The sequence below is a fragment of the Varroa jacobsoni genome, unplaced genomic scaffold (genome assembly GCF_002532875.2).
Source record: "Varroa jacobsoni isolate VJ856 unplaced genomic scaffold, vjacob_1.0 scaffold_630, whole genome shotgun sequence".
In the NCBI taxonomy this organism is placed as follows: Eukaryota; Metazoa; Arthropoda; class Arachnida; order Mesostigmata; family Varroidae; genus Varroa; species Varroa jacobsoni.
Genome location: NW_019213532.1, coordinates 186,786 through 201,243, shown reverse-complemented (window position 1 = coordinate 201,243; position 14,458 = coordinate 186,786). Strand labels below are relative to the sequence as shown.

The following is a 14,458-nucleotide window of genomic DNA, read 5'->3' as shown; positions in this document are numbered from 1 at the left end:
TTTCAGTATTGATATATCAGGTCATTTAGATAATACTAAGTATTATCTAAATGATGATGATAAGTATCATCTAGCTTAGATGTGCAGGTACAACATGCCGTTCGGTCACAGCGTTCAGCCATCACAAGTTCCGCAATTATATAGACTTGGTTTTGAATATCTTAATCTAATCGAACGGTTTTGTATGATAGTATAATAAACATGTTTAACATAGCTATTCGTATCTCGACATGTGCTAAAAATTGTTATTAAGAAACATTGTGTTCCTGATTTGTCTAGTAGGACCTGCGATTTTTTACTGGGCTAGCTAGTTGTTTTAACCGCGAAAAGTCAAATGGAATGCTCTGAAAAAGGTAGTAATGGCCAATCGCCCTTTAAGCCGATATCAGGGTCTGGTTGTGTGTCTGACTAATCACCTATTCGCCTAGTTCTTTCGGCTTCTTTAGCAACATTTTTTGGCTTCAGCTCGGCCTGAGGTGACGGCTTCTCGACAATCATCTCTACTCTCTGTTACCGCATCGTCTCTGGCAACGGTAACGGGCAACAGTTCATTGATGACGTGATGCTGAGCGAGCATCGATCGGCGTACTGGAAACTGCCGAGGTTCAAACCAAAGCTATCGTCGCTTTTATTGTCGGAATTAGGTGTAGCCTCACTATTGCTATTAGTGCTGTCTCGGTAACAATAACGATTCGTCTATGCGGCGCTCGCTTATCTGCTGGCAATATGCAGGCAAGTCTTCATCTTAACAGGTCGCTAAACAAAAGCTGACCAGAAATAGACAAAAGTTACGCCTGGAAGATGTCTATCGTCGATTTCCAGTTTCATGCAATGCTCGCTTACGGACGCTCTTTTTTCAGATGTCAGAACGGGAAAGGTGGAACTGCAGAAGCCAACCGAAGTGCGCTAATCGTCTTACAGCTGCTACTACTGCCAACGAATGTAAAGCAGCTTTCAGATATCGCATCGTCATTCTATTAATTTGAACAACAACCGCCGGAAAGGTTGAGGCCGTGTTTAGGTTTGCTTACGGAAGCAAGCGTAGCGGATTCACGCTATGTTAAGCTAGCGCGTCAACTTTCTGATCGTTCTTGTATGCCGCCGCCGCCGACGACGACTTCACATGCAGTAGAAAACGCAAATATCAAAAAAGCGGAACTATTAGAAAAGCACTTCGGTCAGTCAAGTTAAACCCTTACGCAAAACGTTACTGTGGCTGTCCATTGCTTGGCGTAAAAAGGCAACATCCTTTGCATGTTTTCAACGTTTACATATTAATAGCGAAAACAGTTTTAATGACTGTTGGGTACATGTTGAGCGAAATATAGGCCCCTAGGATAGCCGAATCCATGATTCCGTCTTATCTGCGCAATGTAAACTTGCCTACGTGTGACATATTCTGGCCAATAAACAGCAATAGAACAGGTTCCTACCATATAAGGCAAACTACGTAGAGACAAAAAAGCTCTACAATATCATACCAGTGACCACACCGTTCGGACCTCTTATATATATATATATATATATATATATATGGTACTATATAGGGCATTCGTAGCCAGTTCGGCATAAGAACGGGAAGCAGCAGCAGCAACTATTGCTTGCCCATCAGGGCTGCCAACAAAGTACCAGGGGGAGCCCCTGTGCCGTCCCCATAATCTTCTCCGGTTAGTTGTTGGGCGCAGAGCAGCTGGAGGGCCGCGCACGGCTTGGCTGACCGACACTTCGTTTCCATTGTATTCTTCAGCAGCACTTAAAGTTAGCATTGCCTATTGTGGCGCTGTAACTGAGCCGACTATCAGCCCGAGAGAAAAATTAAAACGAAGCCGGTACTCGCTCACCGTCTGTCTGCAACTAAAAGAATCTTGCTTCATTCAATATATATATATATATATATATCCACACTTCACCGGTATGCTTAGGAGTCAAGCTGCATTCTTAGTGCAACCTTGCACGCCACTGAGAAAGTAGCATTTCTGGAGTTCTGGTCTAATACTGCAAAGCAGTTTGATCGTTGGTTCTGTATTGGGCGGTACTATTTCTCGCTTGCATGAAAGATGAATTTATGTGCAATGATGACAATTATATTCCATAAACTTGCAATGATTGTGGACAATTACATCATAGCGGAAGGGCAAAGGCATTGTTCCAATGCGTGGCATGTCAGTTTCCTTCCAGAGGATGGGGTCCACTGGAAGCGGCATTTAGGCAACGACTATTGTGAGTCCTATCCGATCAAATTAGCCTATTCGTAAAATAGTATAACACAGCATATGCTTTCACAGTAGTTCTCGAGAACCGTACGTGGACATTAGTTTTAGAAATATCAGAGATTGCAATTGCAATAATATTCAACGAAGGCTCTTGAAAGAACATCCGCTACTACTCGAGCGTACAAAGGCTTACTTGTTTTCGGTTCCTTCCTTTGGATAGGGATAGATGATTTTCTTCTTAGCCCAACCGTTAACCAAACCGAACGTTTGAAGGCAGCTGTACCCTTTCAATATGTGACGATGCCGGTGTCATTCTCGTGTCCGGTCCATTAGTTACTAATATTACATACGTAACTGTAGGTTAGTGATCTCTAACAAATGCAACAGAAACAAATATTGTCGATTTTGACATTGAATAATAATACTCGAATACGTTAGTTAAACTACTGTAACACAGTTGTTTGCGGACTGAGTTGACACGGTGATGAAAAAATCTTTAGACAAACAAGAACACCGCTGACCAACGCCGTTCCATCCGATTCGTAAAGTGCCTATGAGACTTGCGCCTCTTTTGCTATTAGTATATATCTCATAAAAACAATGGTGTTCTGCCTCCCGCCCCTCAGCCTTTTCCTGCCCCCCTTTCTTCTTGCTGTTGTATTGTGTGCTTCGTATGGGTACCATCATCGGGCAACGAATTCAACAGAGCGAACTATCGTTATTGTTGACGCAGTTCAGCAGTCCCCGTTGTTAAAAGGACATTCATTTCTAAGTTTGAGTTTCTAAGTAAGATGATTCATCCCTATCGAATGGCACTCATTTACTTTTTGCCACAGCTTTAGCTAGTATTGAAACTATATTTCGCAAGCCAATATCTATTTCTGCCTTCTACATCTAGTCACAATACAAGGAACACCTGACTATATGTAAAAAACACGTCCAGCTAGTTTTGTAACGATATATTTTTGTACTAAAGCAGTTTCGTTTCTATAGGACCAATCTATGTTTGTTCGCTTATCCTTGGAGTGGTTATCCTAATTTTTCGAATAAACATGAAGGCTGCTACCCTATTTGACCGATCAGCCATTACCACAGTCTAAATAACATAGTGATTTCTGTACCTTAACTGTTCTTCGCGAGAACTCCGGTATCCGTCAGCGTAACACCTGTCTAGTTTGGAACTGCGAAATCTATGCTTTTAGCATAGAAATAAACCGCAGAAATCGAAACCGCTACCGTCGCTAGGTCCTCTAATTCAGCCAACTAACCCATGTTTTGCTTCGCCGCAGCATAGAACCTCGGTTGAGGATTTATAATCGCTGAGAAACTAATTTCTCTGCCCGCGTTCTAGCCCATAGAATACCCCTATTACTACATTAATAATAATGGGACAATTTACTGCATTTACGGCTTTTTTTACTGCAGCTGAAAGAAGCATTTGTCTGTTGCTTTGTTCATCTAAGCTATTTGCGGGAGGTATCTTCCTTTTTGGTTATAGAACGTAACGCGAACAAAAAAAAACGTACCTTTTTTCAGACAGTTTGCTTAGCAACCGTCAATAATTTATGCAAGGCGTACATATGAGGAAGTTATTTGTTTTTCGGCCCTTACAAATAGGCGTAACTATATTTTAGAAAGATCTTTTTGTTCAATAACGACTGAGAATCTGAGAACAAATGACATGCGTTTATGCGGAACTTTAAAAATAAGCTCATTGCTACGGAAGACAAGTGCAACTTTAGGGATTACAAGGAGGCTTTAGTGAGTGAATAGGGTTATTAATAGGGTAACCCGGTAGCTGCCATCCATTAGCAGAATTGCAGGAAGTGTGGTTTAGGCAAGAGATAGTCTAAACGACAGCATAGTGGTGCCGCATCCAACAATGCCAAGGGTCAATGGATCAATCGCTGAACCAGGGCACTAGTTTCAATAGCACAAAGTTGTCGGAAGTGTAAGATAAGTTATTCATTTGAGTATAGAAGGAAAATAAGTTACTGTAACGATTGCTGGACATTAGAGTGAAGCTAGCACAAAGCCGAAAAATTCGTTATTATTCTTATAACCATTTAATGGTAGCAGACGTTTTTTTGACGTTCAGAACAGTACACACCTCCCTAAAAAGCCCTCATAATCCCCCCTTTCTAAGCAGGTTAATTTTTATACACAGTCCAAATTAAAAGATAGATTCTGGTTCTTTTTGCTGTCCGACGAAAAGCTTTCTTCTGAAAAATGACGGCCACAGCAGAGCGTAAGACCGTGGGTTAAATCAAGTCAATCTGCATGCATCGTATGCGGTAATCCGACGACTCCCTATCGTTGACGCCTGCTTAATGACGAATCGTACAGAATGATCAATAGCAATACCAGTCTTTCAACCCTGTCGATCTGATCTATTCATTCACCTAATATATATATATATATATATATATGTAATGTTAGTAGTACCTCTATCTGAGGTTCGTTTTTAACTTTGATCTTTTTAAAACCATTTTGAGCACTGAGTGTCCCTGAGACGCTAAGCGGCTACCGTCAATGAGTGCCATAATGCCTTGATCGAATCGCTGCGGCTTCTTAATAGTCGTTTCAATTGAACCTCCGTATTGCGTCAATATTATCAGCCTGCAGCACTAAATTGAAAGAAATTCTATGAGTGTCTGATTCCATGCATGACGAACTCATGCAGGTGGCGTTCCGTGTTCAACGATGACGCTGTTTCATTTGGTTGATTTCTGACAAACATCAGCATTACCATCTTAGCGATGTTACGATTTGGTGGCTATGGACTTCTAACAGCACTCCTGTCAAAATACTCTGTTTGTTTATATTCAGTGCAATTTAGCATGTCAAAATACTGCCACATTGGGCAGTGCCACGCCCCGTGTTTGTGCCTCCTCCAGTCCAACGAACTCGTGGGCAAATCTCTTCAACGATACTGAAAATTGCGTAAAGACTAAATTGCGTACTGAATGTCTAAGTCGGCAGCCGGCCAGCCTATACCTGAGGCATCTGAATATCATAGAAGACACATTTATGGCCAAGTACATGGAGAGATATTTCTAGCTTATAAGATTTATTACAACTATCGCTGACAATGCTGATAATATACTCACGTATAATCCGTATATTGATTAGAAAAACCACGTATGGCCTCACTCAAAAAAGTCGAGACAATACCCAAATGACGTTTAGTTGGGGAACAATTGATAGCATTGAAACGACGACTGCTCAGTGGCAGTTATTAGCTTCGTCGTGTTCCAATACTAATTAATACTTATTTTATTTTTTATTTGTTTACGTTAAACTCATCCACCATCTGGTGTCGTCTGCTGATTGAACTGACTGTTTTTCGATTTGTCTCATATTATGCAGTATTTGACAGCGCAGACGTGCCAACTGCGAGACGCCAACGAGACGCGCCTGCGCATTTACGAAGCGCTAGAGCAGAGCGTCGCTGAATTGGAAAGAAACAACCGTTCGCTCCAGGACGAGGGAAAAACGGACAAGAAGCGCATCAAGGCGTACGTATCTTATTTTGCTTATAATATACTCTATCCATGTTACCCTTGTTATACGTAACATTAATTTGCCATGTCGGGATGTGAATTACTATATTACCCCCTATATTAAAAGGAGGATAATATGATAGAATCGTGGTGTCTCTATTCGCGAATATGGCGGGCTATGCGTCAAGTAAGGAATGATTTACAGTGTCGCTACCCGATATTATTATTACTATGATATTGTTATTAATATCGCATTATTATTGGGGCCTTCCGCACTTGTCTTTAGCATATAAATAAATAACAAATACATAATAGAGAAATATATAAATGATACCATAAAAAGGCAAAAATTAGGATTTGATAAAATAGGGGTGTGTGAAGTAATCTCCCACGAGCTTCATCTTAAGTTTGGTTAAGCTCTAAATAGTTAGCCACTTTTCTCGTCCTATCAATGACTTCGAGCATCGTTGTCTTAGTATATGCCATAGCATGTATGCCCTTGCAGTTTCTCTAAACACGTGAAACGAACCGATTGTCTCTAAAGCAAGCGATATTTGCACTTTTGCCTATCTCCTTTTTGTACTCATCAAGATATATCGTTATTATAGGGCAGGCTGGTTCTGCTTACTTTTGTACTTAAAGCTCGACTCATATACGCACAAAACTGGTTTGGTCTCCATTCGGTCTAGTGCCTAACCCTGAGTAAAGACTTAATTGCCATTTGGTGCGATTGTTACCAAAGCTGGGTCATGACTTTTTAGCTGCCTAAAGCGTTATACACATTAGGAGTGACTATTGGCACTGGTGTGTGACTATTCGTCTGTTCCTGCAATAACTCACCTCCTGTTACTGTTCCTTAACAACGCACAACCGAGAAATGTCCATTGTACCTTTTCTGGCCTTTTCTATTCATTTTATTCCAAGTTGAAGGTCCTGGCAGCAGGAACAAGTAGTCTTTTTTCTTTGTGGGGATCAATAACAACATGGCACACGACGATGGGGGAAAAGATTGGTTTCTAGACTGGTTAGCCAATCGATATTGAGAGGTGCTTCTATCGTATTTTCTTTTTCAAGTTCTGCGCTTTGAAACTAATTCGTCTATAAGTCAAGTAAGGATGTTGTTTTTGTCAGATACCCTGACGATGCTTAGCGTGTCATCAGTACAATTACCGTCGACATCCTTATCGTCATCGCCGTTTTAGGACTCATCCATGGATAATAGGCCGCAGCTCCTGCTGCTTCACTTTACCCACACCAACGAAATGGTGTGCCTTTATGCTAAGTAAAACGCCTAAAAAACACTTATGAATTATTTGAGTTATTACAAAAATTTATAGACAGTAATAGAATATTAGCGCTCCTCTGTTCAGATTTGCATCACACAATTATGTCGAGAACTATTTCACAAATTTACTTTAATATTTCATCTTTGGGCTCTTTAGAATGAAATGTACTTTTGTACGTTTATAGCACCTCCTCGACCCGCCATAATGGACGCAGCTAACGTAGAGCAGAAATAAGTTTTCTATTTCTTTTTTGCCTTACAAACGAGCCGGGCGTAAGTTATCGTTCGTGTAAGTTGGCCAATAAAGCTGGAAATTGCGACACTACATGAAGCGAGCTGGTCGACTCAGTGGCAACTTTCATGATGGCACTACAGCTAATTTTTTACGCTGTACGAACCTCCGTTTTCATTTGATAATAATAATGATATGCGTGCTTTTTGATGTTGCCCATACGATCGAAACGTATTGCCCCATCATACCGAAGTCTGTGGCTAGTTCATTGCGACACTTAACTTTTATGCATGCTCTCGCTTCATAGAGCCGAGTATGACAAGGATCGAAATGACTGACGTCTAATTCACCGAGCGCAAGATGGCGGATTCGATCCGGAGTAATGATAGCTAACGTAGTTAAGATAAGACATGCTTGCACTACCTACGGACGAAGGCAAATAGGATCGGCATATTCGGCGACGTCGTGGCCACAAAGCCAAACTTCGGCCCTACCGGCGTGGTCAAGCTTTTATTGGATATACGGGCTTTCAACCGACTTTGTAGGGGCGTACATGAACCTACTGGGCCTTGAGCCAACCTTAAGTAACTGTTGCAGTTAATGATTCTGTGACTGGAACATAACCAAAGCTTAAGTATTTATTCTTTTATAAAACATATAAACACATACTATATTAAATAATATTAAGTTTGTTCCCGGGGTGTCATCGAAGCTTGAGAATTTACATTTTTTTTCATTAGAAGATATTTATACTTACTTTAGTAAATGAAGTTGAATCTGGTTCTGGAGCTTTATTAAAACTTGAAGTTTTTTACTTTTGTTCCATTTTTATTTTAAAAAAAATTATATATATATATATATATTAAATGAAAATTTAATGAAAATTTTATATATATATATATATATTAAATGAAAACTGGCTTTGCTTCCAGCACGTCGCAGATTTTTTAAAATTTTCTATAACAAATAGCTACACAGATCACACTAAATGAAGGTAAAATAAGCCTTTGATAAATAGAAATTCACTCAAAAAGACGTTCAAAGCCCATTCAAAACCCATTTCCATTTTCTTATGACATAAGCGAAGCAGATATTACCGTAACGTTTTTCCCTTTTCACAGCGAAGTATCTAACTTAAGGTATATGCATTGAATCTCTCTGGAGCTCGTTGAGATCTACTGGTTGTTGTTTAGAAGGACCCCCTATGTAGAAGTCAATGCTAAGGTTTTACTCTTCAGACTGCTTTTTATACCTGAAAGCTGAAATTTAAATGTAAGGAGATAAATTATGGTTCAATTTTGTTCGTTGAAAACGTTCAACTAGTAATAAAAATACTCCCGTTCATCGACCTCCATTCGATTGCCATATCGTCAGGACATATGTGTCTATATCAATATGATCGCTACAATAGGCGGACGTTTCGACAGAACTTCCGCCAGATCAGATGAACAAGTCGCCTCATTCAGTGCGCTAAACTCTAATACTCTGCGAGCTTTCGGATTAAATTATACTAGCTTTCAAATAAGCAAGCTGTTTTCATTGGTTGGGGATCTAAAAATACGTTGAAGGACAGAAGCCTCCAAATTGCCGTTTTATCAATGAAGAGTCCAGTTCGCAGTGGACAGCACTCATTTATCGAAGAGAATCTAATTCTATAGTGTATTGTATATGTAACAATAAAATGTATGGAAATTTACGCCATTAGTTCATATACGAGCCAAACAACAACACCGGGGTGCGCTAAATCATGTAATTATAGAAGGAGTGTAGCGGGTTAACTGGGATCAAGTGGGCCGAGAACATTCGCTTATGATTATATATATTTTTGTGTCTACTTTAATATCCATCCATTCATCGATGCTTGTGAGCTACATGTCATCTATGTCAACTTTTTTTTTCAAATTTCTTACGTCAGAGAAGCCAACGCAACCGCAAATAGAAGGCCACATAGGCCACACGATACAGGCATTAATGATTGACGAACGAGACGCCCAAGATAGTTGCCAACGTATTCAACATCATTCTCAATGCTGTGTGCAAGTACGCGTGCGAGAGAGAAGAGGAAGCAAAAAGAAGGACTAAAGAATATTGATCGTCATCTGCTGTAGAAGTTAATCGATTACTTCTAAATACATTTAACCCAGTCAGACGTGACAAGCTGCAAGAGTTGCCGAAAGGCTTCGGCACCGAAGTTTTGCTTAAGAGGCGTATGGGGCACCGCGAAACCCCTCACAGTCCTTGATTACATAATCCAACTAACAGATTAACATCTTTACGAGGCATGATGCTACCACAACTCCGAGCTACGACTTATCGAGTTCAATTTGCCGGATTGTACCAGCCGCATTGGAAGCACATCGCTCATTACTGCTGGTGACATTAACGGCATTGTCATTTGTTAGAATTATAATTGTTGTTGTTGTCGGCGTTCTGTTGAGACGCAGCGACATATTAAGATCGCTCCATCGCGCTCAACCCGAGCCCATCCGCCCAACGATTCGATGGTGACGCCTTCGTGTGTGACCATGCAAATTAGCGCTCATACCCCAATCTTCATTATTGTAGAACACAGATATTTCTTGCACCCCAATAATTTTTCAAAACTATCTAGGAAGTGTATAACAGATAGATACACACTGTGATGCGAAAGTTCAGGAAAAACTTCGGCAGGCTGTTTGTTGTAACGGGCACCCGGGCATCCGTTCATTCGCTACTCGTGCTACCAGTCTTCTCTCATCGTGAGAAAAAATAACGTCGTTTTCAAAATTTGAATGAAGTTCAGCTATTATCTAATCGTGCCACATCATACTGCGTTAAACGAATCTTCACCCGCTGAGCGAATGTTCACCAGAACTTGAACTTTTTTGGTATGGCTTACATTGTTCTAAACATCTTCAAAAGTCTCAGGAGGACTACAATGAAAAGACTTATCGGCTGATATAATCTACCGCAAGTGGATGCACGTTGCTCTCCAGGACCTTTCTGTAGCCTTTCTGTGCGTTGTCAGAGGGCATTCTTGAGCCGACTAACGGGCAGCACAATGGCGAGGCCTTAACGCGATCGGGGATGTCCTGAACAAATCTGTGACATGACACTTAGGCATCCGGACCTACTGACGGTTTAAAGTACAGTTTGTTATCGTAGTAGTGTCGAGAGTGATAGAGGCTATTTGTCCCGCCTATCAAGATTGATGGCTACCTTCCACTGAAGGATACATTTGGCTCTCCAGCACACGTTACATCTGCCTTCTTGAATTAGCGTGTTGTAGCCTATGTTACCCTGTCGGCTAGAAACTAGCATGTCAGCAAACGGCGTACAATTGAACTAATGTTTGGTTAGCTTTGATGATTGAGTGGAAACGCAGGTTGGATGATAACTTGGGTCTGACCACAATCGTGAGTCTTTCAAAACTGGTTAAAGCTAGTGCACTTTTGTGGGAGATGAAGCCATGGACCTTGCATGCTTCCTGCAATGCTCCTATCACCGCCGTGCACCGATGGCTAGCTAACTGATGCGCCCTGATCAAAGACCGCGTTGGGGATGGTATTCAGGAGCAAATATACGAGATGAAAGGTAACGCAGTACGGCCTGCCAAGCACTACGATCGACACGCCCGCCTCATTACCTGATCTGGTAACTATTTCTGTTGCTCCGAGACAGGTTCGAAATTCGTTCATAACTTCAGCTACTTCGCCAGCCATACTACTAGCGGACTGACTTGAGTGAGCATTTCAGGGACACTTTTTCCCATTTCATATAGCCGAATACGTACATCTATTCATCGACTGATGTAATATTCCCGTTGGTAGAAAAACAGTAAATCTCCGGTGATTTACACTAAAATTATATTACAAATACTTGCTTTTTGCGGACGTTGAAAAATATTGTTATTATGATAAGTATATTATTTGGATGTCGCATAATGTGTATATAGGGGTTTAATACTAATTGACATTGTTGTTATGCTGCATAAAAAAATTGTGTCATACGCTCTCATAGCGATAGCGAAGTCTTCTTTAAAAGATAAAGCTTTTGTCTATAAACGATAATTGCTTAAACGTAGTCGAAATCTTGACAACAATTGAAGTTGATCGCTGCTAAGACGACAGAAAACAGGAAAAGGCGATCTGGGTTATACAGGACACACAATTGTCGGTTTGCTCTGTACCGCTCTGCGTTAGTTTTTTAGCCTCTAGACAAGAATAGAGACTGCATGCTTATCACGCCTTGAGGTCTCGAGCTGACTGCTCGAAGTTCTAAGTAAAAGTTAAAGTATATACTGCACTTCATAGCTATTTAGACAGGGTACTCTGACGTCGACTCACCTCTGGCCGAGAAAGTAACAAAGCCTCTTTTCGAATACTCGCGGCTTTATTCGCTATCGTGACAACCTCTTTACACACTGTATATTACCTAGGCTACGAAATTACTTATTTGCCGCTCAGAGGTTAACTAGGACATGCGGTAGGAGCTTGTTCAAAACAGCTGTGCTTGAAAGCACATTAAATAGTTATAAAACTATTAAATAGCTCTGAAGTGGTAATTGGTTGCAGCAAAGATCACAGTACATATTATTTAGTGACTATTACCAATAGTCTGATATGCGGCGGTGACAAATATTGGAAATGTTTACGGAGAATCGTAAATAAATAAAATGGTGTTGGTTCACCAGTGCTTGAAGATTCCCAGCTATATATCAGAAAGATAAGAACTTTGTATCATTAATTGTAGCTAGTTCTTTCCGAGTCAATACGTGTCGTAATTTTATCAAATAACTTGTGTTGAACGTGTCCGGCCTAAAAAATAGACCTTGTACGATTCACCAACTTCAACCACTTCATGCTTTATGGAATCTGGCCGAAATAGCGTCGTGAACCCTTTTCAAAGTCTCATTTTCTTTGTGGGATGTTCCGCTGTCAGCACACAGATCGCCGTATGCTTAAAATTAAATGTTGATCAAAAAGGAACCGTAACCGTTTCAGGTTCTTTCGCCCTGAAACGTTAGCAATGGTGGGAGTATGTTCATGCCTCCGCGTGTATATGGAAATATATAAATTGATTGCTTAAAGAGGTATTCAGCTTACTGACAATAATGTCCGCCAATGACATTTTGAATTGAATACAACTCGTAAACATTCTGGCCTTCTGTGGACGAAACGTTTTTCTTCTTTTAGTAATAGGCTTAAAATAAAATGGATATGTAGATAGATAGTAATAGGTTTATCTACAGTATCTACAGCTTTCGAAGGCTAGAGAATCACGCGTGGAACATTCGGCCAACGTTAACTTTCACGGGCAGCCAGCCAGCCAGCCAGCCAGCCAGCCAGAGGCCCTATTGCATCGGTGCGCTGTGATTTAGCTATTTCTGACAACTCAGAACTATCATTTTGCCATGGTTTATATTAAATTGTGCGCAGTATCAGTGACGAGCAGCTTTATAAAAACTTATTACAGGCGGACAGTGTGCGGTGCGCCGACCTACGGCTACTGGAACTTCAGACATAGGGGCTCAATACCGTTTCACTCAACTGTTTCATATAAATTAGCGATGATTTATTTTTCCTGCTACGATTTCGTGCTAGCAATGGAGGCAGCAACACTATCACTGCGGAAGGCACGCTTAGCCAAGGGACTGAATATTCAAAATGTATTTGGCGCTAAAGCCGGAAGGACGTTGCTGCATTATAATTCCATTAGCTTGCCCTCGATCATCATTCTTAGCCATTCCACTAATATTTGCTGAGAATTAGTTCGCCAAAACAGGACGAATTTATATATAGCACACATACATTTTAATTTACCAATATATATATATATATATATATATATCAAGTGGTTAAAAATCCTGTTGCGTGTTATCAGGCAGTAGTCTTCGTTTAGAGAGGACTCCAGAACAGCCAGCTGTAGCTCAACGCGTTTGCAGCACTGTTCCGAGCTATTAAACATTAATTAAATATTATTTAAGGGCGTTGCATTGTGTCCACTTATATTTTATGCAGTAGATGGTTGTTAATTAAATTTTAAAATATCTCACAAAATATTTATTCAAGAACACTGATTGAAGTTGGTCGTTACAACTGCGTGTTTTGCACTACTGAATAAACTAATGTAAGTTGATTTGCGAGAGACTTGGCCAGATATGCCATTCTGAATTCGCGATAGGGCGACAGCGATATCCGAAATACTCAGTCGACATACTGTTGGCACACTGTTTTCAAAGCTGGTAAGAGTGATGTTGCCAACCGGGTCCTTCTGTGCAGCTGACGCTTGCGTGTGAATTTAGCTCATGAATTTACGAGGACATCTTTTCAGCGAGCTCTTTGCCCAGCACTTCATTATTTCGTCAAAATTCGATGAAACAACGGGACAAATTCGATCATAAGACTGGTAGCAGATTCTCGAATGGAGGGTGTATATTGTTGCTTTGGATTAATTAACTATTGCGTTGATGCCCGGGCCTTCGCGCACTGCTGCACTACAACATTCACTCTGTCCTACAAGAGGAACCGTCCTCGTGTGTGAGACTGAAACTCGTCCAGTCGACAAAGGCGGAAGCACTGGTTCGTGTACAGAACCACAACTACGAAGATTCTGTGACTAAGCGTTATGGCCAGTGAGTACAGGCGAAACGAGCCCATCGACTGTGGGTTTACTCTTCGTTCAGTTTTGGCGACAAGGAAAGACAAAATTAGAGCAGGTCATATTATATGGATACAATCCTTCAGCGTCACATGGAAATGCGGTAGGTTTGTGATGGGAAGATGTGGTAACTGACGACTTTCAACAATGCCATGACTCTCTGTTGTTTATCGATTTGTCCCTAGGTTATGTGCTTCTCTTGAATTGGTGGAGCAGCACTGCGAGGAGTTACAGGAAGAAGTGGATACGATGCGTGTAACCGCTAATGTTTCGCAGTTGCACCAACTTCAACAGCCAAATGGCCAGCAAAGTCCTGCCGCCCAGGCTGGCACCAAGGGCAAGACAGGACGAAATGGTCAAACCGGGAACCAATTGGAGCACGGCAAGCTCGAGCAAGAGGGTCGAGGAGGGACCGGTCGCCGCAACTTCTTAGACTATACATCCTCGGAGGAGTCGTCACACACCGACGAGGAGAGCGGCATCCACGGCTCTGATGAGTCCGACTTTGCCGGATTCGAAGTAAGCTCTCGACAGTTTTACTATTACCGCTATTATCTTTGCTAGTTCTCTTCTTTTTACGTTTAAA

General features: G+C 41.1%; 1 protein-coding gene across 5 annotated transcripts in view; it reads left to right on the top strand.

Annotated features, from left to right (window-relative positions):
- Positions 1–14,458, top strand: part of LOC111262164 (uncharacterized) — a 79,403-nt gene that overhangs the window by 59,313 nt on the left and 5,632 nt on the right. For all 5 annotated transcript variants that reach the window (XM_022836209.2, XM_022836210.2, XM_022836211.2 and 2 more), the window contains 2 exons: positions 5,583–5,731; positions 14,058–14,391. In XM_022836209.2, the coding sequence (XP_022691944.1) occupies positions 5,583–5,731; positions 14,058–14,391 (483 nt within the window). The remainder of the gene's footprint in view (positions 1–5,582; positions 5,732–14,057; positions 14,392–14,458) is intronic.